This window comes from Mastomys coucha, unplaced genomic scaffold (genome assembly GCF_008632895.1).
Source record: "Mastomys coucha isolate ucsf_1 unplaced genomic scaffold, UCSF_Mcou_1 pScaffold22, whole genome shotgun sequence".
Lineage (NCBI taxonomy): Eukaryota > Metazoa > Chordata > Mammalia > Rodentia > Muridae > Mastomys > Mastomys coucha.
This window is the reverse complement of record NW_022196905.1, coordinates 31,018,355-31,044,250: the sequence shown is the minus strand read 5'-3', so window position 1 is coordinate 31,044,250 and position 25,896 is coordinate 31,018,355. Positions and strand designations below refer to the sequence as shown.

At 41.9% G+C, this 25,896-nt stretch overlaps 1 protein-coding gene across 3 annotated transcripts in view; it reads left to right on the top strand.

Annotated features, from left to right (window-relative positions):
• The window catches only part of Kiaa0232 (KIAA0232 ortholog), a 63,498-nt gene that overhangs the window by 25,254 nt on the left and 12,348 nt on the right, over window positions 1–25,896 (top strand). Inside the window, exons 3-6 of one of the 3 annotated variants that reach the window (XM_031341880.1) lie at window positions 10,836–10,970; window positions 18,936–19,002; window positions 19,657–19,738; window positions 21,752–25,040. In XM_031341880.1, the coding sequence (XP_031197740.1) occupies window positions 10,836–10,970; window positions 18,936–19,002; window positions 19,657–19,738; window positions 21,752–25,040 (3,573 nt within the window). Of the gene's footprint in view, window positions 1–10,835; window positions 10,971–16,995; window positions 17,590–18,935; window positions 19,003–19,656; window positions 19,739–21,751; window positions 25,041–25,896 lie in introns of those variants that run through there. The other 2 variants (XM_031341881.1, XM_031341882.1) reach the window with 2 other exon arrangements.

Sequence of the window (25,896 nt, the reverse complement as noted above, 5' to 3'; positions counted from 1 at the left end):
GCATGGTAAAAAGGCATAGCAGTGGGAAGCTTCTTTCTGTTAGCATCTAGGAAGCAGAGAAGGAAGTGACTAGTAAGGGCAGTGGGGAAGCAGACAGAGACAAAAGATATACCCTCAAAAGCATACCCCATTGACCCCCATTCTCAAAATAGTTCCTACTTATTTATACCCTTGCCCCACTTCAGGCCCTAGGTGGCTAAAACCAAAGTGTCAGGACCTGCCCTCAACAGTCTGCGCAAGAGAGATGTGAGAACTTGATGCCCAATGTCATCACTGTCTACCCTACAGGGAGCTGGGTCAAAACCAAGCTGAAAGGAGGAGGCAGCCAGAGAGTCAGAGCAGAAGCCCCAGTGTTGCTGGCCAGCAGCAACAATAAGAATGGGTTTTCTGGAATATGGAGTCAGGAGAAAATTGGCAAGCCATGTTTATGTTATCTTAATCCACATGGAAGGTTCTTTAAAAAATTAGACAGCACTCAAGTGTGATCACTCAGCCATCTTTCATTTAATAATTTCTTTGTTACAAGCCAACAGGTAGAATAGGTGAGGCAAAACCCCTCCCCCAAGTTCGTCAGCATGCCAGCCCGATCAGCAGCTCCTTTAGTCTCTGTAGAGGCGGGACTTCCGATGTAACCGGAACCAGGAGAGAGGCGGGGCAAATAGCAGGAGGTGGGCAGAGAGGTGTGGTTGTGAGAGGCAGGCAGAGTCTGAAGAATCAGCCCTCAAGCCAGGAGGGTTACACCCCAGTCACACTGAAGCTTGGAAACAAACCAAGCAAGGGGCAGCCCTATTTCTGCATGTGCAGCTCGGTGACTTCCTGAGGCCACTTGGTTCCGCATGAACTCAGCAGTTGGGGCACTTACATTCAGTATAAAAAAGAAGTATTTTGGGGGGTCTTTTTATTCTATATTGTTTTTAGAATCTTAGTTCATTTTAATAAAATGTTTAATAACTTGTAATATACAATATATAAGACAAAATATGGAGTGGGAGAGCTCTTGAAATAAGTGGAAAGAACAGAATACAAAAGGTATATGTGCTATACTATATTTTTATGTAGCTTTTGTTACAGGTTTTATGTTTGCTAGTGAATTCAATCTGAAACTTAGAGGGTAAACAACTTTGCGAGTCTCTAATGCAGTAAAAATTTTAAGATTTTTAAGTCGTAAATCATATCAAACTGCTTTGTGTACTTCAAGAGCACACCCAATATATTGACAAGGAGGCATCAGGAAAAGATTTGGTTTTACAAATACCTTGTAAATAAGCAAACTTGGACTTGCTGTAATGCCAGAATTTGATAGTATCTGTTTGAGGACATTATCAAAGATAAAAATACATAAAATCCTTTTTATGACTGGCCATTAACAGGACAGTTAAGAAAAGGCATCCATATTGTAAAGGAGTTAAATTATCTCTAGTCAGATATGACATAATTTTATAGACAATAAGATGCCTGTTAAGGGATGAATATCTAGATTGAGTGTGGTGGGGCACTTGGCACTAGTTATATTTCAGTGGTAGAGCATTTGCTTAGTTTGTGGAGGCCCTGGGTTCATCCCCAGTATTACAAAACAAAACAAGAAATGGGGGAGGGAGAGATGCAGAAGGGGGGTATCCTAAAAACAGTTCTGTTTATAGTAGTTTCAAAGACAAAATATTAGGAATACATTTAGCAGAAGTGTGAGACTTCTGTAAGAAGGCATTAAATATGTAAAGACCTCAAAAGCCGAATGGGAAATGTGTTCATGATGAACAAACTTGTTATCATTAAGGTGGGAGTACTTAGCTGGATAGTGGTGGTACATGCCTTTAATCCCAGCACTTGGGAGGCAGAGGCAGGCGGATTTCTGAGTTCAAGGCCAGCCTGGTCTACAGAGTGAGTTCTAGGACAGCCAGGGCTACACAGAGAAACCCTGTCTCGAAAAACCAAAAAAAAAAAAAAGATGGGAGTACTTGGACTGCAGAGATGGCTCAGTGATTAAGAGTACTGACCGCTCTTCCAGAGGTCCTGAATTCAATTCCCAGCAACCACATGGTGGCTCATAACCATCTGCAATGAGGTCTGATGCCCTCTTCTGGTGTGCCTGAAGAGAGCAATGGTGAATACATAAAATAAATAAATAAATAAATAAATAAATAAATAAATAAATAAATCTTAAAAAAAAAAAAAGATGGCAGTACTCCCCAGGCTGATCTGTACATTCACAAGTCATTATCAGAACCCTGGCTACCTTTATATTGCAGAGAGTGACATGCTGATCCTAAAATTTATATGGGAAACACATAGTATGCACAATAGCCCAAAATCCCTGGAAGCAAACAAACAAAAAGACAGCACCTTTAGAGGGCTTACTTCTGATTCCAGATTTTCCTACAAGGGTCTGATAAGATAGTTTAATCCTGGCTTATGACTATGAACCTTAAGTCATTGAGAGCCCTTTTGTCTGTGGTTAACAACAATGTGGAAAGAACATTCTTTCAGCTAACGGTTCCGGGTCTCCGGCACCAAACAGAGAGTGAAGGTGTGTTCATTTCAGCAGCACATGCAATAAAGTGGAGCAATGCAGAGAAGACTGGATGCCCCCTATGCAGGGATGCCATGCAGATTCACAAAGCATTCTGGTTTTTATGATACTAAAAAAGAAAATAAAGCTTAACTCTTGCCTCCTACCATATTGAAAAGTTAGCTCACAATGGACCAGACACTTGAACATAATGGCTAAAAACTTGGGTTAGGCAGTGGTGGCTTAGATATGAGACAGAAGCATACAGATCCATATGATGTATAAATTAATGAGACCTTACCATAGTAAAACCTTTGGTACTTCAGATAATACTATTATGGAGGTAAAGAGGCAAGTCATATTCTGAAAGATATGCAGTCAGGTAGCACAGAAAGGCTCCAAGGTACTTTTGTCAGAGACAATATGCTGATGACGATTCAGTATATAGGAAGGGGTTAGCATCAGTTGTCATTACAGGATGGTGACAGTAAAGAACACAGTCACAGCGGATTTCTGAGTTTGAGGCCAGCCAGGGCTACACAGAGAAATCCTGTCTCGAAAAACCAAAAAAAAAAAAAAAAAAAAAAAAAAAAAAAAAAAAAAAAAAGAACACAGTCACAGATGATGGCAAGGTGCTGATGATGTGATTGTATAGCAGTAGCTCTGGAAAACAATCAAGTAGTTCTTCAAAAATTAAACACAGTTCAAATGTAGTATAATACGTCTGTCTGTCTGTCTGTCTATTTATCATCTGCCTATCTGTCTATCTTCTATCTATACTGAAGAGCATTGAAAATCAGTGTCTATGCCAAGACTTGTATTTGAGTGTCCAAAGCAATGTGGCTGCTAGCTAAAAGTGAAAATAACTTAAACATCTGTGGATGAATAGGTCAACAAAACACACTCCAACCATACAGTTTGTATTAATTTAGTCCTAAACAGGAGTAAAACACTGATCCATGTTATTACAGCATGGATGAGCATTGAAGACATGCTAAATGGAAGGCTAAATTCAAAGTACAGGTATCACATGACTCCATTGTTAGCATCTGGCGCAGTCAGGGCTGTGCATGAATGGAAAGTGCTCATACGCTCATAGGAAATGTGTATTTCCTTTTAGGTTAAGGAAATGTTTAAACTTAAAACAGTGATGTCTGTAGTGTAGCCTTCTTGGTATTTAAAAGAAAAAAAAACAACCTAAATTGTGTTAAAAGTAAATGTTTGTATGTGCAGGCTCTAGGCTCTATCCTTGTCTTAAGTTAGGGTTTTTACTGTTGTGAACAGACACCATGACCAAGGCAAGTCTTACAAAGGACAACATTTAATTGGGGCTGGCTTACAGGTTCAGAGATTGAGTCTATCATTATCAAGGTGGGAATAGGGCAGCATCTAGGCAGGTATGGCGCAGGCCAAGCTGAGAGTTCTACATCTTCATCTGAAGGCAACTAGTAGAAGACTGGGTTTCAGACAGCTAAAATGAGGGTCTTAAAGCCCACACCCACAATGACACACCTACTCCAAGAAGACTTACTCCAACAGGGTCACACCTTTTAATAGTGCCTGCCTTGGGCTGAGCATATACAAACCATCACAATCTCTATTACCAAAGTTAAGCAAAAGTTTAATTATGTGAATTATGTCAGTGTGATACCTAACCTAAAAATGTGTATGGGTGTTTGTGATTACTTACTTACTTTGTTTGTTTGTGTGTGTGTGTTTGGAGGCAGGCATGCCACAGTACATGTGTGTAAACCAGAGGACACCTTGCTGGAGTTGGTTGTCTCTTTCCATGCCATGGGTCTCAGGAATCTAACTCAGGTGTCAGGTTCAGCAGCAACCTCCTTTACCCAATGAGCCATCTATCTCACTGGTGGTATTTTCCTTTCTGAGACAGTCTCACTACATAGTCTAAGCTGGCCTGATGCTCATGATCCTTCTGCCTCAGTGTCCTAATTACTGAGATTATAGATATGTGCCATGATACCAGGCTTCTGAGATGGTATATTTTATGTGTATCTTGCCAGATTTGTATCTTTCTGGAAAGGAAAAGAAGAATCACTTTTAGAACTGAGTATTTGTGGTCAATTTTACTTTGTTTTCTTGAAATAGTCTTAATATGTTACCCAAGTTGGCTTGGAACTCTTGGGTTTCAAGTCATCCTCCTACCTTAGCCTTTGAGTATCTGGTATCTGGGACCACAGGCCTTCATGACTATGCCTGACTTGGCTTGTTGGTTTTCATGTGCTGGAAATGCTCATTTTGAACTCTGATTAGTCTAATGTTCTCTTCTTCCCAATGAATTAATCATCTTTTAACATAAAGATGGAGCCTAGGTTAATCCCAGTACTTGGGAGGCAGGGGCAGGCGGATTTCTGAGTTTGAGGCCAGCCTGGTCTACAGAGTGAGTTCCAGGACAGCCAGAGCTACACAGAAAAACCCTGTCTCGAAAAAACAACAACAACAAAAAAAGGTGGAGTCTAGGACCTCTGTGCTAGATCCCCTACAGCTATGGCCCTGGCCTATAAATCACATTCTCATGAGTACACAGAATTGTTACTGAACTAGATTTAAAATTTCATCAGTAAAATTTTTGGAAATATTTATTTTCTGTTATTTCCTTAAATTATCTATTCTTTGACCTACAAATATTTTTAGGCAGACTCCCTACAGAAGAGCATATTTGCTGTGCCTTGTATTAGCACACTGTCCTGCACAATTTACCCTCTCAACTGTCTAGACTTCTAGTCAGTGTTGAACTGTGCATTAATGACCATTCCCCCTTGGAAACCTTTCTTTGTCTCCCAGACTAAAAACAGAACCTGCCTTGTAAGCATTTCCTTAATGATTGTCATCTCAGAATAGTTGGCTCACTTCTTCCTGCTAGACTGTACTGCTTCAACTAGTGGAGATTATGTTGAATTCAGTGTTGGAGCCTAATGCCAAAGGGAAGACACTCTGGTAAGAGGATGGCTTTTTCTCCATGTACAATCAAAAGTCTGCCAGACAGGAAACCTAAGACTGTTGCCAGATACCAGATTCAGGCCTCATCTTACTTCTGTCCACTTAGAAGCTTTTAATGTAAAGCTTTTTAAGATATGAATTATAAGACAGTATATATGATGAAAGTCTTGTTTTGTTCCTTGGGAACTTACTTAAACATTTTTCTCAGTTGTTAGAGAGGGGGAGGTTGGGACGCAGAGACTAAAATAAGATCACACTGTATTAAACCACTATCTTACCATAGCTTTCCTTGTCAGTGCATTTCAGATCCCTTAGTAGCTTCCCTGTCCAGTGTCCAGTGTGTGAATCACAGCCTATTTAGCCAATGCTCTCCTATTTGACATTGAAGCTGTCTTCCCTTGCTCTCCACTACTGACAATGATACATTTAACATAGCTTTGCTAAATCTTTTACATTAGTGATTATTTCCTCAGAAATTCCTAGAAGTAGATTTAGTGGATGAAGTACATGCTTAAGATGTGTGACACGCTGGGTGGTGGTGGCACACGCCTTTAATCCCAGCACTTGGGAGGCAGGCAGAGGCAGGCAGATTTCTGAGTTTGTGCCTAGCCTGGTCTACAGAGTGAGTTCTAGGACTACTCAGAGAAACCCTGTCTCAAAAAACCAAAAAAAAAAAAAAAAAGATGTGTGACACATGCTGTCAAATTGGCCTTGTGAGTTTAGTTTGCAGTTCATACTCCTGAGTGTATGTCACCTCTGCTGAGCTGTAATTTATTTTAGGTTCTGGATGCTCAGTAAGAGGAAAGGTAATCTCAACCCAGACAGAACTAAGCTCCATCCATTTACAGCAATTTGCAAATGATGCTCCTGCATGTTTTCTTTCTTTCTTTCTTTTTTTAAAGATTTATTTATTATATGTAAGGACACTGTAGCTGTCTTCAGACACACCAGAAGAGGGCGTCAGATCTCATGGATGGTTGTGAACCACCATGTGGTTGCTGGGATTTGAACTCAGAACCTTTGGAAGAGCAGTCAGTGCTCTTAACCGCTGAGCCATCTCTCCAGCCCCTCCTGCATGTTTTCTTTCTTTCTCCCCCACCCCCCCTTATTTTTTTTATTGTATGTGTATGAATGTTTTTCTTCACGTGTGTTTATGTACCACTTGCATGCCTGGTGCTTAAGGAGGCCAGAAGAGGGTATTCGATCACCTGGAACTGAAGTTACAGATAGTTGTGAGCTGCCATTTGGGTGATGGGAATCAAACCCAGATCCCCTGGAAGAGCAACCAGTTCTCTTAACTTCTGACTCCTCTTTCCAGCCCCTCTTTGTTTTATTTTACTTAAATATAGTTCGAACCACAGGAGCTTAGAGCATGTTTGTCATTCTTGAAGAAACTTTGAGTCAACACTGTTAAGACTTTGACCCATGTTCTTGTTACAGTACACATTCTGTTTCCAGAAGATATTGATAAGAAGTGTTGGGTTTTAGATGTAGTACAGCTAAACACAGTCAATAAATGGAAATCCTGAACATTCTCATTTGGCCAACAGAATTGTTTCCTTGGAAAATGGGTATAACATCATTCACCTAAAAAATGAGATCTAAAAACATGACCCGAAAATGCCCATTGCAGGTTCTGAGTGTGTGAGGCAAGGTGTTCTGCTCCTTCTCATAGTTGGCAGCCTAAGAGTCACTTTTACTTTTTGGATCAAAGTGAAAATTTGGTTGGCAATTGATAATTTGCATTCTGCTCTTTCAAAGATGGTTTGAATTGTATAGTTGTTGGTCTTTTCCTTCTGTAGCCCATGCCCATCATTTACTTTTGTTTGTTTCCTGAGATCTGGCCCTTCTGATTAGGAACTTCCCTCATTCTGTCATCATCTGCCCTGTTTGCTCTTTTTCACATCTTTCTGTTGTTTAATCACTTTATCAAATAAAGGGCTTTGCAAGCAAAACAGACTAGCACAGTGAAAGAAAATGATTTTATAAATTTCTGCTTTAGGGAAAGAGCTAAGTAAACTTATTGCAATAGTATATAGCCAAAGAATTTGTGTCATGGGTAATGGTCAGATACAAAATTATGCAAGCACTACTATGAATCCACAGTGGCATCCTTTAAATGCACATGGAAAAGAACCGAAGCACACCTAGTTTTCTGGTTTTTACTGTGTGATAGTGTCATGGCTTTTGTCCCCTTTCTGCTTTCTTGCTTCTGAAATTGGCTTTAGATTTTTATTTTGACATACATAAGCTGGGGAGAATAAAAAACTGGCAATCTCTATAAAATGTTTTACATGTATTAGGTGGTTTTTAGACAGTAAGATAGAGGAATGGGAATTTAACCATTTAACTCTTAAGATGTAAAACCTTACCATAACCTGAATATCTTACTGTAAAGTAGGAGTTAATTGGAGAATTAAGAATATAGTATAGAATTTCTTTTCTTTTTCTTTCTTTCTTTCTTTCTTTTTTTTTTTTTTTTTTTTTTTTTTTTTTGGTCTTTTTGAGACAAGGTTTCTCTGTATATCCCTGACTGTCCTGGAACTCACTTTGTACACGAGGCTGGCCTTGAACTCAGAAATTCACCTGTCTCTGCCTCCCAAGTGCTGGGATTAAAGGCATGTGCCACCACTGCCTGGCTTAGAATTTCTGTTGGAGTTTTGTTTATGCAGAAGCATAAGTTGACTTGTTTGCCAGTTAGCATTTCTTATTACTGGAAGGAGTCAGGTTACTGAGGTGATAAATAATCTAAACAGATTTCAAGTGAGTGTAGGGGTTCTAAGGTGCTCATCTGTGAGTGAATATTCAGCAGGAAATGGACGTGTAATGGTTTGTATACGCTTGGTCCAGGGAGTGGCACTATTAGGAGGTGTGGCCTTGTTTGAAGTAGATGTGTCACTCTGGGCATGGGCTTAAGACCCCCACCCTAGCTGCCTGAAAGCCAGTATTCTGCTAGCAGCCTTCAGATGAACCTGTTGAACTCTCAACTCCTCTTTCACCATGCCTGCCTGGATGCTGCCATGCTCCCACCTTGATGATAATGGACAGAACCTCTGAACTTGTAAGCCAGCCCCAATTAAATGCTGTCCTTTATAAGACTTGTCTTGGTCATGGTGTCTTCTCACAGCTAGTAAAGCCCTAACTAAGATAGAAGTTGGTACTGGGAGTGAGGTTTTGCTGTGGTAGGCCCGACCATGCTTTTGTTTGGAGGAATGTGGATTTTAGGACTTTGGAAAGCAATGGGATGCTTTAAGTTTGGGCTTAATGGACTATCCTAGCAGGGATATGGAAGACTTTGTTGCTGAATATGATTTTAACTGTGCAGACCTGGCCCAAGAGGTTTTAGAGGAGAAGAATTTCAGTATATGGCATAGAGACTGTTATTGTGGTATTTTGATGAAGAATATGACTGCTTTTTGGCCTTGTCTGAAGAGTCTACCTGAGGCTAAGGTGAAGAGATTTATATTAATTACATTAACAAAAGAAGTCTCAAAAAAAGTACAGCAGAGACTTTGTTCTCTGGTTAGCTCTCATGAAAAACATTTTGAACAAGCACAGCAAGCTTAGAATGGAAAGATATAAAATGAATGGTTCGAGTATTAAAGAGGCACCAGGAAGTGAAATGGACCTGAATCCTGTGTTATAGGAGATAGCAGATTAAGGGGGTGAGATTTTGGAGCAAGATGCTACCCAGCTAAATTTAGATCCAGGCATGATGGTACACCTTTAATCCCAGGTGATAAAGCCAAGCAGATTTCTGAGTTCAAGGCTAGCCAATAGAGCAAATTCTAGGTGGAAGGAATACATAAATCCAGGCTTGGTGGACCACACCTTTAATCCCACTGTTTAGGAGACAGGCATGTAGATCTCTGAGTTCAAACTCAGTCTGTGGAGCAAGCTTAGAGAGGGAGTTAGGGAAACAGAAAGCTGGTAATAGACTATGGGGGCCATGTTTAAGCATCAGCAAGCAGCAGAATATGGCATCTTAAACCATGTGGCTCTGGATTTAGAGTGAAAAGTAGAAGGGACTACTGGGACAATTGATGCTGGTTAGCTGGAGCTAAGAAATTAGTGGTGATTAAGAAGGGACCAGCATCACTGAGGTGAAGTCTTCTGGAAAGTGCTTTCTGAGAGCACAAAGAGGCTGTGTTCCAAAGATAGCCAAGGTTGTAGCTCATGCTGCAGCTGGATCTGGTAAGAGTCACCCAGGTTGTACTGTTTTTGAAGGCATGAAGGGGTCCTGGAGAGCAGCTGAGGCTTGACACTGTGAGAGGCCATGGAAGGCCATTGGTGAAGGTGCAGCTTTAGTTGTAGTTGATGGCCCAGGACTGAAGGGGTCATGCAAAGGATTTGAGGCTTGGCACCATGAAGAGAACCTATGAGAGGCTATTGGTGAAGCCTAGTTGCATTGGAAGACCCCAGCATATTGGAGATGTCAGTACCATGGGATGATCACCAAGTGGAGCAGCAGCAGTGGAGTGGATCAACCTGAGCTTAGAGTGCTACAAAGGGCAGAGCTGGAGAAGTGACTCCTGCCGTTTGGAGGAGCCCATAAGATCATGTGTGGATCCCAGACGCTGGAACAAGAAGCTGCCTTGGAGACCCAAAGATATTCGCAATGCCAGAGCTATAATGATATCTGCTGAGGAAAGCTGCTAACGGAGTGGAACTAGCCCAGGAGAAAGAAGTTTGTTGCAGTCAACCAGGATGAAAAAGGAATGGAGATCTGAAGACATCAGACATGGAGATGCAGAGTTTGGAGTTTGCCCGGCTGTTTTTCTGTCTTGGGGATTACAGTTAAGTGATTGGATGAATCTCAGAAGAGACTTTGAACTTTTAATATTGTTGAAACTGCTATGGACTTTTGAAGTTGGACTAAATGTACTTTTTTATTGTGCTATGGCTAGGTATGATCTCCATAGACTCAAGTGTTTGAGCAAGCCTATGGGGGCCAGGTAATGGAATCTGATGGTTTGTATATGCTTGGCCCAGGGAGTGGCACTATTAGGTGTGGCCTTGTTTGGAGTAGGTGTTTCACTGTGGGCGTAGTCTTAAGACCCCTACCCTAGCTGCCTGGAAGTTAGTCTTCCACTAGCAGCCTTCAGATGAACCTGTTGAACTCTCAGCCTCTCTTTCATCATGCCTGCCTGGATGCTGCCATGCTCCCACCTTGATGATAATGGATGGAACCTCTGAACCTGTAAGCCAACCCCAATTAAATGTTGTCCTTTATAAGACTTGCCTTGGTCATGGTGTCTGCTCACAGCAGTAAAACCCTAACTGACAGTACATGTAAGCTGTTGTGTACAGGGCTCTTTAAACTGGTTTTGTAGTCTTAGTCATCTAACCTGGTGCAATGTCATTGCAGGAGAATGACATCTTGGGCTGGGAGAAAGGAGCTTATAAGAAATGGGGAAGGAGTAAGAAGAAGTGTTCTGATCTAACGCTGGAGGAGATGAAAAAGCAGGCTGCTGTCCAGTGTCTGCGCTCTGCTTCTGATGAAGTAAGTTCCTGTTTTCTAATGCTTTGGGGGAGTGGGGTACCCTTAGAAGTTTTCACATATAACAACTTGACAAAAAACAACCTAGAAATAAACTACTCATCTTGTTATAGAGAGGGTAACATTTTTTTTTTTTTTAATTTATTTTATTTACATGAGTACACTGTAGCTGTCCTCAGACATACCAGAAGAGGGCATTGGATCCCATTATAGATGGCTGTGAGCCACCATGTGGTTGCTGAGAATTGAACTCAGGACCTCTGGAAGAGCAATCAGTGCTCTTAACCACTGAGCCATCTCTCCAGCCCAACATTTTTTGCTTTATAAACCCTTCCATATCTTGGGATTTTGTTTGTTTGTTTGTTTGTTTATTGTGTTGTGGTTTTTGTTTGTTTTGTTTGTTTGTTTTCCATTTTGAGACAGGGTTCCACTGTGTGGCCACTGTGGCTGGCCTAGAACTCAATATGTAGTCCAAGCTGGCCTCAGGTTCACAGAGATCTGCCTGCCTCTGCTTCCTGAGTGCTAAAATTAAAGGCATGCCCCACCATGCATAACCTTTCATTTTGTTTTATAAAGTATATTTGTAAACTGCTGGTGGTGCACGACTTTAATCCCAGCTCTTGGGAAACAGAGGCAGGTGGATTTCTGAGTTTAAGGCCAGCCTGCTCTACAGAATGAGTTCCAGGACAGCCAGGGCTATTCAGAGAAACCCTGTCTCGAAAACAAACAAACAAACAAACCAACAACAAGAACCAAATACATATAAATATTTTTGTATTTAGTAGTCTAATTAGTGATACACCATTGTTTTAGACTCAGGTCTTTGAGTGTGCTCGGTTAGAGCTCTGCTACTCACCTGAAATGATGAAACCATTATTTCATTCTGTTGAATTTCATCAAATTATATTGCAACAGCTTTGTAACACAGTGGTCACTGCTTGGTAGCTGACGTAGACCCGCTTTTCACTATGCTGTCTGGATACTGTGTGGTGCCTCTGTTTTGTGTTTGCTTCTTTTGGATTTATTCCTAGGAGTAGGCTAGAACTTCTTCTGCCCTGAGTACCATATTTGTTTATAACTCAGTTTTGTTTTCTTTTTTTAGAAAATGAGCTTAGTTTATTTTTAAAAAAGATCTTTATATAAAAGTACATTCTGCTAAATTTGCTTTAGAATGTGGTCATCTGTTTAAACTGATAGTAATCAGTACATATTGTGTCACCCACTCTTTAAGATGAAACCTTTGGGCCAGGAGGTGGTGGCGCACGCCTTTAATCCCAGCGCTTGGAAAGCAGAGGCAGGTGGATTTCTGAGTTCCAGACCAGCCTGGTCTACAGAGTGAGTTGAGGACAGCCAAGGCTATACAGAGAAACCCTGTCTCGAAAAGGCCAAAAAAAAAAAAAAAAAAAAAAAAAAAAAAAAAAGATGAAACCTTTGAAATCTAACCTTCTGGTGAAATGGTGAGGTTTTAAATACTATCACAGTGGAAGGGTGGCTTAAGAAGGTCCCAGCCTCCAGACTTTCTTCCCGAACCAAGGTGTCCCGTGCTGTGTCTGTCTAATGCTGTGTTTAGCATCTGATGACCTGTGTAGTTTACTCATCTGGCTGTATCTGCTGTACATGCCTTACTTGCTCCGTGTTATTCCCAGTTCCTGTCCTGTTCTCTTATGCCTACCTCCCACTGTATTCTCCACCAACTCACAATTGTCTGTAAAAACCTGCTTTTCTGCCTGGGTATCTGTAATTCCTGTCCCTGGTTGTCATCTGACTATATCTGGAATGAACTATAACCCAGAATTGGAGGGCTCACCAGATCCAGATCTTGAGGCTGGAAGATACAAGTTCTGACCTGGAACTTGGCATGGAGATCTTGAGGATAGTGGCCATGAAAAGTTTAGGCCCACCCAAGGCAGTATGTGCCTTTAATTCCAGGAGACTAAGGCAAGGAGATTTCTGAGTTCAAGGTCAGCCTGGGACAAAACAAGCCTTAGATCCAGGTATGGTGGTACACACCTTTAATTTGGGCCACACTTTCTGCTGGAGACCTACATGACATTGGAAGAAGGAAGATTCCCTCTTTTTTGCCTGCTTGCATTTACTTGCCAGCACATCTGTTGGAATCTACTTCTTCAGGATTGCATCTTATACAGACCAGGTGAAACAAGCCTCATAGGACTGAGCAACTACTAGCTTCTTGGATTTCCCATTCACAGCCTGTAAGTCATCAAAATAAATTCCAAAATAAATTAGAAGGCTCACCTGGCCCTAATCTGGAGGCTGAGAGATACAAGTTTCCAACCTGAATCTTGGCATGGAGATCTTGAGGTATAGTGGCTATGATTCCCAGAGGATTAAGATAGAAAGATCTATGAGTTTAAGAGCATCTGGGATTAAAGGTGTGGTGGCATAGTGGCTATGAATCCCAGAGGATTAAGATAGAAAGATCTGAGTTTAAGATCATCTGGGGTTAAAGGTGTGGTGGCATAGTGGCTATGAATCCTAGAAGATTAAGACTGGAAGATCTACGAGTTCAAGCAAGGTTATCTGGGATTAAAGGTGTGGTGGCACACACCTTTAATCTGGGCCACACATTTTACTGGAGACCTATATAAGGACATTGGAAGAAGGAAGGCTCTCTCTGCTTCACCTGCTTGCCTTGTGGGACTGAGCAACTGCTGGATCTTCGGACTTCCATTCACAGCTGCTGCCGACCATTGTTGGGAGTTGATTGTTGGGAGTTAGACTACAGATTGTAAGTCATCAATAAATTCCTTTACTACATAGAGACTACCATAAGTTCTGTGACTCTAGAGAACCCTGACTAATACACCTGGCCAGGAGGAAATGTATGCTTTCTTTGTGCAACAATTTTCATTTCTATTACTGACCTTCCCTAGTCATACTTCATAGATGAAAATGTCTCCTCCAGCCAGGCATGGTGGGTCATATCTGTATTCACAGCATATGAGCCTCTGGGTCTGGAAGCTGGTAAGTCTAAGGTCAGCCTGGAGTACAGAGTAAGACCTGCCTCAAAATTAAATAGTGAATACTTTGTCATTGTATAGACCAGGCTGCCCTCAAACTGGACATCCTCCTGGTGGCTGTCATCTCAAACATGTATCACCATGCTTGGCTTATGGTATTATTTTATCATCACTTATAGCAGATGGTGGCTAACCTCTTTTTTGAGGATGTAGGGAAGGCAGTGCTGAACTGGGACCTGGGGCCCACATGCTGTGTGCTGCCCCAGATTTAACCTCTCCTCATCTGTTCACCACTCAGCAGTGTACAGTCCTCCCTGCATATGGAATGTGTTCTTTCAGCAGGTGCTGCTCTAAGAGCTGGAGGTACTCTGGAGGTCCTCTTGTGTTCAAAGATGGGAACTGTCAATCCTCACTGTGGCCTTAGAGCAAAGAGACTTTTGGTTTGAGGATTTTAAGTTCTTGTACTGCTTCTTGGCCCTGGTGGCAAGAGTTTGTGAGCTGGCTCTGTGTGCTCAGTCTTCTCAGTCAGTAGTCTTCTGTTTACTAGCTTAGCACTGACAGTTCCATATTTTGTAAGGGTTTTCAAACCTTCAGGCATTAAAGTCTGAAGCTGATCCTTGGCTCTCTTGTGTGCTGTCACTAGTAGCCATTCTTCCCAAACCATACTTAGTCTTTTCATTCCCCTTCCGGTTCTGCTGTAGAAATTGTAATCCATAAAACTAAAAGAGAACCCTGTACAGTATAGGGCTAAAATGACTACTTGATTTCTGTAGATCAGCAGCCTTTGCTGGGAAGTTTTGCTGATCTTGCTTCTGGTTTCATGTAGCTGCAACAGGGTAGGAATGATTCCTGTCTTCAGAGGACTGGTGCTTTAGCAGGCATGGTCTGTGGAGCCAAGAGTTGGCATTCTACAAGTACATGTGACCCCATTACTAAGGAGCAAGTGCTTGACAACATGATTTACTTGTAGTACTGGAGTAAGGGGCTGCCCTCTGGCATTCATGTTCTGGGGAAGCTGAACAGGCTGGGCTGTGAGATATTGGGCTCCATTGAGAGAAAGCATGAGACTTCCAGCCCCTTGTTGGTGCCTGCTGGCCAGATACTGACAAGGCAATCTCTGACATTCTAAGCATGTCAGTAAGTATGAAACAAACTTAAATGAAAGGCTTAGAGTATGCAGTTGCGGCACTAGGAAGGACGAAGGAACAGAGATTGAGGGACCAACCAGCACAGGAAGTCCAATAATCAACTACTACAACTAGTTTCCAGATGTGGAAACTTAGGATGGGATAGGTTAGTGATTTATGTGGGGACACCTAGTTTACCATGGCTTTAGAGCCCAGATCTTTTTGAGTTACCACTTTGTACCATGTTCAAATGGAAAATTTAAGACTGCTTTCAGCCTGGCAGTGGTGGCATACACCTTTAATTCCAGCACTTGGGAGGCAGAGGCAGGCAGATTTCAGAATTTGAGGCCAGCCCAGTCTACAAATTGAGTTCCAGGACAGTCCAGGATACACAGAGAAAAAACCCTGTCTCAAAAAATGAAACAAAACAAACAATGTGCTTTCGTATTGAGTGCTTTCCAGTAGGGCTTAGGGTTACCCATCTTATACTTGGAGACTATCCAGTGCAATGAGTTCTCCATGAAAGAATAACGTAAGATGCTTACTGCAGCATGAAGCCTTTGGGCATGGAGAAGGCAGACAATGAGGAGACCAGGCCAGTCACCTCCTCCTGACTGATATGGCTTTAAATTGAGAAGCACAGGAAGCCTGAGAGAGTTGGAGATGTCTGAGAATTCTGTGGGGTAAGAAGCAAGGGATAAAGGAAAACCTAGAAAGAGCAGTCATAGCAGCTGTAAGCTGTGACTGGACTCACTTTATATATCATCAAGTAACAGACACTTGTCATGCAGCCACCAGCAGAGAACAGAGGCCAAGAGCAGGCCAAAGAGGCTGCAGAGAGCAGCCCATGGGGGTACTTTGTCTGCTAGAGACAGTCTTGGTGTTGAACAGGCCAACACTGACGGTGTTCTAACTCAGCCTCAGGTTTGGCTCTAAATCCAGGTCCTCAGACACTGAAGGCAGTTTTGAAGGAGTCAACATACAAATTTTAGAGCTGACACTGTTACTTAAGTAACCTGGGTGGCAATAAGCTCTGTCTGACTGGTGTACTACCCGTATGCTAGCTTGGTGAGGTTTTGAGAGAGAACTGGAGGTATTCTTAGGTTATAGAGCTGGGGAAATAGGCATATCCGTTTGTGCGGCAGGGCAGGAATTCAGAGCAAGGTGTGGAGATTTCAAACCTAAATCCCTACCACTTACCTCTATTCTCAGGGAACGTACCATGTGACTTCTAGGAGGACAGGTCCTTGTTTTCCATGTGACCTGTTTGGCTTGTGGGCTACCAGTCTGTATCACTTGTACACTGGGTGAGAGCTGATGATTGTCTAGTGAGTATCTAGCCTTGCTTTCAGGGGCTGCCTTCTAAGTAGCTCCTGATCATGCCCACCCTGCTCATGGCTAACTGCATGTTAGAGTGTTCTTGCTCTGCACAGCACTTCCCAAATGCTTTGGACATTTGGTGGTTGAGTTTGGTACAGTGAGGAGAGGCCAGGCAAGGCGCCACAGCAGAGCCATAGCATCTTGTCTACACAGGTGCTCCTCTGGGCTTTCTAGAATATAGTACACATTAACCTTTGTCCCTTCTTAAGACTCCTTTAGATAAGTATTTTTCAGCAAGCCTATGATATGATAAAGAACCACAGTATAATTATTAAGGCTTTTAATATCATGTATCATAGGTAGAAATGGAAATGAAATTTCTTAGTAAGAGTTTTAAATGAACTCTTTAGAATACTTGCCAGCATATGATAGTATGATGGATAACTTTATGCTTCTCAGCTTACTATTAGGATACTGTGATAACCTAATGATTATTAAAAATAGTGAGTAGGTTTAGTCTCTAGTACTGTTTTTAAAAATGTGCGTGGTATTAGTGGTATGTGTTTCGGGGGGGCGGGGAAGGTGCGTGCACATATGCAGGTAAAAAAAAAACCTCACATTAGCTAAGGAAAGAAAACAGAAATCTGGTCAGTAAAGCTTGATTTTACACACAGGAAGGAGTAAGGCACTGTTTAATAATGCTGCTTGTATTTGAAAACATAAGCATTTTTATATATAAAGATAACATACACACACATATGCTCTATGAATGAATGATATTATATTGTATATTGTTTATATATATTGCTTTCATGTGTAACTAGTTGTGTGTCTATATAGTTTATACTAACTAAAAGATAATATGAATACCCTGCTCACGGGTTGTCATGGCCATTCTGCAGGCCTGGAAAATGGTAGCTTATTTTAGAGGTTGAAAGGAGTTTGGTAAGCACTCCCCAGAGGTTCCATGTTCTGCACTGGAGATAGCCCCAGGTTTGCAAGCAGTGACATAGGCTTGTTGTACAAGACAGCGTGCGGCGTGTCAGCTGATACCCGTATTAGTTTCAGTATCCTGGAGAAATGGATTATAATTGCGGGCCTCATCACACCTTGACCGTTATGGTAAGCAGACCTCAGTGATGGGATTGTGCAGTCTACCACTGTTGAACTATTGTCTGCCTGCTTTTTGGAGCTGTAAGTAAGAGGCAGCTGTCCTCTGACCTCTTTTCTCTTTTCCCTCTTAAAAACTGGGATATTCTGCAGATAGAAAGTAACTGTGGGTATTTACAATTTATTCCTAACTGAAATCTGTTTCTTGTAGCCAAAATTCTGTAAAGGCCCCCCCCCCCTTTTTTTCTTTTTAAAGAATATCTGCCATACTTTGCTGAGTCATTTTGAGTTCGGCGAATGGGTAAAGTTTATTTTTAGCTCTTGGAGGCACAGAGCAGAGGCACAGGAACTTGGGTGGCTCTTCTGTGTGCATCTGGCCAGCTGTCCTTTCAAAGAGACAAAATCCAACCCAGACACAGCTTGTCCCTGAGTAAATCCAAAGTTTCTAAGACACACTGTAGTTCTTCTGTCCATTGTACAATATTTTTTCTATTTTCTTGCAGAAGAATTTAGAATGAGTGAAAGATATGTACTTGTGCTATTCCAAGTGTACATTTTCTTGGAAGCTTGACTCATTTTATCCTCAGTACCAGATCCTTTCACGCCCTCTCCGTGTGCACATGCCTGTGGAACTTTAGAAACGTATTCTGTCCTTGCACACTTGTTGTTCCTGGGTATTGAACTCAGGTTGTTTGCTTGGTGGCAAGTATCTGTACCAGAAGTGTGGTAGTGTCTGTCTCTTAAAATAGAGCTTCCATGTGTGCTTTCAGCATTAACCTGTGTTCTGTGTGGCTTTCTGCTGGAGTTGTAAGAGTTCACTTTAAAAAGGATAAAAGGAGAAGACAAGGAAGGGAGAGAGGAGGGGATAGACTTTGTTTTCCTTAGGGGCTAATCTTCTAGAGACTAAGGAGGTTTTGTAACCCCTATGTTCAATTTGTATAAAACCATGATTTTAAGGAATCTGGAGGTTATTTGGTGGGTGACTAACTTTTGTCCGATGATGGACACTTAGATCCTTGGCCTTGTTGAGCAAGACAGAAGCCTTTCTTGGAGACGCATTCACATTACCATAATTTATCAATAAGTTCCACTTAGTGTCCTTCATTAATATGCTTACAGTTGGTTAGCCTTACAGGTTTTTAAGTTTGACTGCTTTTTAAACTCTGGGATTCATTTAAGAATTGATAATGCCGGGCAGTGGTGGCACACACCTTTAATCCCAGCACTTGGGAGGCAGAGGCAGGCGGATTTCTGAGTTCAAGGACAGCCAGGGCTACTTAGAGAAACCCTATCTCGAAAAACAAAAAAACAAAAAAAAAAAATGATAATATATTCCTATTGCAACATGGAAGACTTGTGGTTCTCAGTAGTAACATAGAATGCCTGTGTCCTGTACCTCATGATAATCTGACTTCTTCTGTCTCATGCAGAGCTCTGGGATCGAGACCTTAGTGGAGGAGCTCTGCTGCAGACTGAAAGACCTACAGAGTGAGCAAGGTGAGCACGCTGGGGCGGCCAGAGCCTTGCGGGGTCCTTCCCAGTGTTGGCTGTGTCACCAAGCCAGCATTCCTCGTCACCTTCTGCTCTGCAAGAGGCTTCAGTGAAGTCCTTAGTGCCACATGTGAAATCCCTGCTTCAGAAGAGGGCTGTAATCCATGGGTACCTTCTCAGGCTTCACTTGAGGGTTTTGGGTAGGCCAACTTGCCAGGCGTTTTCAGTCATTTAGGTTTCCTAAGTCTCTGCCGGACTCAGGAAGTAGCTGCATACTCTGAAACCCTGTTCTGTCCTTGTCAAGGTCATTGTGCAGCATATCCTCTTGTTAAGAGACCCCCTTATTTTTAATTTAAAGCAATATCCTGGCTACCCTTTGTTTCTGTTGGTACTGAAGCACAGAGTGTGCCTACCTACATGTTGTGTCACAGATCGAACTGTAATGAAGAGTTGTCTCATTCTGCCTGCAGCCTAGTGCATATGTAAGTATGTAAGCCAAAGAGTACCTTCTGTACACTTTTTTATTAAAGACACTGGCATGGAGTTCTCTATGTAAGCCACAAGCCTGTATCATATCTGATTAAAATTACTTGAGAAATGAGTTTAGTGCTTATTAGCTGAATATATGTTAACTTTTTCTGAATTTTTGTCTTATAACAGAAGAGAAGATTCACAAAAAGTTAGAAGGTTCTCCTTCTCCAGAGGCAGAATTGTCCCCTACAGCGAAGGATCAAGTGGAAATGTACGTAAGACTGCTCAGTATGAAGAATGTATTGTTAAAACCAGTCTTGTTACTGCCACATGGTTGCCATTTCTGTCCTGTGTATGATTTCTTAATTTAGGAAACACATGAATACTTAGATCCTCCATTCATAGTGAGAGTGCAAAAGTGAGTAAAACAGTCTAATTGCCTAATGTGTCTATAGTCAGGGTGTTTGTAAGGTGATGGAAACGGGACGGATGCTGTCGACTGAAGCACTTCTAGCATGTTTGAAACTGACACAGAGTCTTTGAGACAGCTGTGAGCGATCATGATCATCCCCGTACACAAACAAGATAACTGGTTTACATTATGCCACAGAGGACCTGACCAGACTTATTCCCTGTGTCTTTAGTTCATCTGTTGTGAGTGATTAATATTATTATTATCATCTCTACTTTAAACAGACTTCCTTGCTATACATTTTATTTAAATCTTCTGAATCTCTAACAGAAAAAAATGGTATTCATTTGGTTATATTGTAAGTGTGGCCTCAGTAGAGATTAGGAACAGAATAAAAAATACAAAACAGTGCATTAATCAGTTTAATATCAATTACATGTGGAAGTGATAATATAATTCTAATAAGTTATTAGAATTAATTTTACCAGTTTCTTCTTAGACTTCTAATATGACTGCTAGGATGTTGAAAATTATGTATGGGATTAGAGAGATGATTCAGCAGTTAAGAGCACTTGGTGCTCTTCCATTTTCCAGCCCCATGTCAAGTGGCTCAGAACCACTTGCCACTCCAGCTCTAGGGGATTCATTGTTTTCTTCTGGCCTTCTTGGCTAATCTCATGCACAGGCAACATGCACTAACACACATACACACGTGCATGTAAATAAAGAGAAAAATTAACTATAAAGCTTTTAATAATTTGTACTATACATCTTTAATACAGATAGTCACACTTAGCACCTTTGTAAGCATAGCCTTTGCCACTTAGTGTGTGGCCTTAATGTTGTCCAGAAGAGCAATACCCTCGAGGGGCAGCATAGCCTTAGATATCCTTTGGGGATCTATTCTGTTCTCAAATCTTCAACAACTGCTATTTTTTTCTAGAAAGTCTCTTTCTGTAGTCTTCTAAGCATGTTTAGAGGATTATGGTCCAATCAGGTTTCCATCCTGGAACATAGCATGTGTGTAGGTCTCACCCCTCAGTGTCCACTAAACCCAACTGTGGTCCCAGTCTCTGATTGCACCAGCATCCTCACTCATGACCAGTTGGATATAACCATCCCTACCATTACTGAGCCTGCATAAATGCCAAGCTCCATGCTGTTGTCCTGATAATATAGCAGGAGCAAGGACATGGAATGGGTGATGGTCTGACTCATTTCTTGTCCTTTACTCCTGTTTCTGAGGTGGACTCTTCTTACCCCCGCTGGGAGCCACTGCAAGGTTATGTAACAGCCTGAGGGTGCCTGGAAAGTAAGCCACAGAGCAGGTTCAGACTTGGGAAAGTGGCTACAGAGCTGTATTCCTGAGTCATCTGCTAAGCAGCTTTCAATATCACTTATTTCCACTGTTCACACTGTGAGGTTCTCTTATGTGCTCACTATTTTAGAGGGAGGAAAAAAGACTAAAATATCAAATAGTGAGTTTAATATCACAAGCATTGTAAGTGACCAAGATGACTTTCAAGTTCAGACATGTCCTATTAGCCCAGTACATTCTTCCTATTACATTGTTTTTGTCATATCTTCCTAGATGAAATTGAAGCTCTGATGACAGATCTTAGGTATTTTCATAGTATTTGCGTAGTACCTCTCACAGTCTGAGCAGTGCTAAAGTGCTTGGTGTGTGGGACTAATTTTAATGCACTGCACAGTTTACTGTTTGGTAATTCACTTCAAATTATTGCTTCCTTGATGGTTTGAGTTCTGACACTCGTGAGCTGAAGTGCTGCCTCTCAGGTCGCCATTGCTGTCTTTGTGTAGATGGTGACTATAAACTGTGGCTTGATTTTGAACTCTTCCTCTGTTTTGCAGGTACTATGAAGCATTTCCACCACTCTCTGAGAAACCAGTTTGCCTGCAAGAGATCATGACCGTGTGGAACAAGTCCAAGCCCTGCTCTTACTCTAGCTCCTCATCATCATCCACAGCCCCACCAGCAAGCACAGATACATCTTCTCCAAAGGACTGCAATAGTGAGAGTGAAGCTGTCAGAGAGAGAAGTAGTGCTGCCTCCATCCCCATGCACGAGAAAGCCCGGAGCAGACACGAGAAGGAGAACAAGTTGAACAACAGCAACATCGAAGAAAAGCCTGCCTTGTACAAAAAGCAGATCCGACACAAACCTGAAGGGAAGATTCGCCCTCGCTCATGGTCATCTGGCTCTAGTGAAGCAGGCTCAAGTTCAAGTGGTAATCAGGGAGAATTAAAAGCATCCATGAAGTATGTTAAAGTCAGACACAAGGCACGAGAAATTCGAAACAAAAAAGGGCGGAATGGGCAAAGCAGGCAGTCACTGAAGCATTGTGGAAAGGCAGAGAGAGGAGTCCATCCAGGCAGTGGTGGCAGCAGCAGCAGCAGCAGCAATGGGTCCATCAGGCAGCTGTGCAAGCGGGGTAAAAGACCAGCAAAGGAGATGGGAAGGAGTGACTCCGGGAACACTGCAGTGAAAGACCTGTATGTGGAGAGCAGAAACAACAAAGAGTACAAGGAAGAGCCACTGTGGTACACGGAGCCCATCGCTGAGTATTTTGTTCCTTTGAGTAGAAAAAGCAAACTAGAGACCACATACCGAAACAGGGAAGATACAAATGCTCTGACAGCAGAGGCAGTGGAAGACTTGTCTGACTCTGTGCGTGGTCTATGTATCAGCAACAGTAATATCCATAGAACATACCTCGCAGCAGGTACTTTTATTGATGGTCATTTTGTAGAAATGCCTGCAGTTATAAACGAGGATATTGACCTCGCTGGGACCTCATTATGTTCTCTACCAGAGGACAATAAATTTCTGGATGATATTCATCTATCAGAACTAACACACTTCTATGAAGTGGATATTGATCAATCCATGTTGGATCCTGGTGCCTCAGAAACAATGCAAGGAGAAAGTCGGATTTTGAATATGATTCGACAAAAAAGCAAGGAGAATACAGATTTTGAGGCAGAATGTTGCATAGTGTTAGATGGTATGGAGTTGCAAGGGGAACGTGCAATATGGACAGATTCTACCAGCTCTGTGGGTGCTGAGGGCTTCTTCCTGCAAGACCTTGGCAATCTGGCTCAGTTTTGGGAGTGTTGTTCATCTAGTTCTGGTGATGCTGATGGAGAGAGTTTTGGAGGAGACTCTCCAGTTAGACTCTCTCCTATTTTGGACAGCACAGTACTCAGTTCACACATGCTTGCTGGCAATCAAGAGCCCTTTTCCAATATTAATGAAGGAACTGGTATAAACTCTTGTTTTTCAGTATTTGAAGTGCAATGCAGTAATTCTGTTTTACCATTTTCTTTTGAAACACTCAACTTGGGAAGTGAACATGCAGATTCTAGTGCTAATATGCTGGGGAAAACACAGTCTAGATTGCTAATATGGACCAAAAATAGTGCCTTTGAAGAAAATGAACACTGTTCTAATCTTTCAACAAGAACTTGTAGTCCGTGGTCCCATTCAGAAGAAGCACGCTCGGACAACGAGACGCTAAACATTCAGTTTGAAGAATCGACACAGTTTACTGCAGAAGATATTAATTATGTGGTTCCCAGAGTCTCGTCAGATTTTGTAGATGAAGAGCTTCTAGATTTTTTGCAGGATGAAGCTTGCCAGCAAAACAGTAGAACTTTAGGAGAAATTCCTACATTAGTTTTCAAAAAAAGATCTAAGCTAGAATCTGTGTGTGGTATTCAGCTAGAACAAAAGGCAGAAAGCAAGAACTTTGAAACTACACAAGCATGTAGTGAAAGCAGTCCACATGGCGATGGCTACAGCTCAGGGGTTATTAAAGACATTTGGACAAAGATGGCAGATAGGAGTTCTGTGGCTGCAGTAGAGACAGAAAGAACTGGGGAGGAATTGTTTTCCACTGATGTAAATAACTACTGCTGCTGTTTGGACACTGAGGCTAAGATGGAAGCCCTTCAAGAGCCTAGTAGGGCTGTGCAGAGATCAGAGTATCATCTCTGGGAGGGACAGAAGGAGAACGTGGAGAAAAGAGCATTTGTCTCTAGTGAGCTGTCCAAGGTGGATGGTGGCGATTACACCACACCCTCTAAACCTTGGGATGTGACCCAAGATAAAGAGAACACATTCATTCTTGGAGGAGTTTATGGAGAGCTCAAAACATTCAACAGCGATGGGGAGTGGGCAGTTGTACCACCTGGTCACGCAAAAGGGAGCCTGCTACAGTGTGCAGCCTCTGATGTGGTGACAATCGCAGGTACAGATGTCTTTATGACCCCTGGAAACAGCTTTGCTCCTGGTCACAGGCAGCTCTGGAAGCCCTTTGTGTCATTTGAACAGAATGACATGCCGAAGAGCGGGGAAAATGGATTAAACAAGGGGTTTTCTTTTATCTTCCATGAAGACTTGCTAGGAGCCTGCAGTAACTTTCAAGTTGAAGATCCTGGACTTGAATACTCACTCTCTTCCTTTGACCTAAGCAACCCTTTCTCACAAGTTCTCCATGTAGAGTGCTCATTTGAACCAGAAGGGATTGCATCTTTTAGCCCCAGTTTCAAGCCGAAATCAATCCTCTGCTCTGATTCAGACAGTGAGGTTTTTCACCCCAGAATATGTGGTGTCGACAGGACACAGTACAGGGCTATTCGAATCTCTCCCCGGACTCACTTTCGCCCAATTTCTGCATCTGAACTATCCCCTGGAGGAGGAAGTGAGTCAGAATTCGAATCTGAAAAAGATGAAGCAAGTATTCCTATTCCTTCTCAAGTTGATGTATTTGAAGACCCACAAGCAGATCTCAAACCTTTAGAAGAAGATGCAGAGAAAGAAGGTCACTACTATGGAAAGCTAGAGCTTGAGTCTGGGAAGTTCCTGCCCAGGTTAAAAAAATCTGGAATGGAGAAGAGTGCTCAGACATCACTGGATTCCCAGGAGGAGGCAACTGGGATTCTGCCAGTAGGAAAACAAAATCAGTGTTTGGAATGTAATTTTAATGAATCTCTAGAAATAAATTTAGAAAGCTCAGCAGCAAACTGTAAAATAATGACACAATGTGAAGAAGAAGTGAATGATTTTTGCAGTTGCAAAGCAGGTTGTCAGTTCCCTGCTTGTGAAGATAATCCAGTTTCTTCAGGACAATTGGAAGAGGTATGTGTCAGTATTGCATAAGGGATTTGATCAGATTTAATGAAAGGCAGCCTTATCAGACAAGAAAAGTGGGACTGAATTAACTAGGAAATTAATTTAAAAATTTTAGAACTTAAAATTCTTAATTTACATTTAAGGACTTAAAATGGATTTGCTGTTTACAAATTTGAAGTAAATAATTGACTCTGCATGGAAAAGGCATACTAACTCTCAGGATGTCAAGTTCTTGTGTAATATGTGTGCAATGTGGATAAAACATAAGGCCCATGTGTAAGCATTTTATCTTTCAGAGTCAGGGAGCCAGAATGTAGCTGTGAGTAAAGAATGTTGATCAGTTTTATTATAGTTGTGTTTTCCATGTAAAATTCTTTACATCTGGACACCGTTCTGAAGTGTGTTGTGGTTTGTGTATAAAGGGACCAAGTGAAGGGAGACTTCTTCTCTGTGCTCATCAAGAAGGGGCTCTGGGTGGAGAGTTTCTTGTGGAACTGCTAGGTGATATTAGTGTCAACAGTCTTGTTAATGGTGTCATCATTCCCCTTGAGTGTGTTTCTAGGAAGTCCCATGAAGTTAAATTGGCTGTACCAGAACAGACACAGCAATAAGCTGTTCCACTGAAAAAAAAGCAGAGCTGCCTGCCTACTTTATTTGGTGATTAGTTGGCATAGCAGTGTCTGGCTTTTTTCCATAAGCAGGTTGTTAAACAGTGTTGGAGGCAGTCTCAAGTCATAACCACCTGATGCAGATGGATATGTGTTGTCCTTCCTCTCATCTTCCCTGCTTACCGGCTCCCATGCATTCTGTGAGGCCCGCAGATCTACCTCCTTCACTGATACCTCCCTACTTCCTGTTCAGT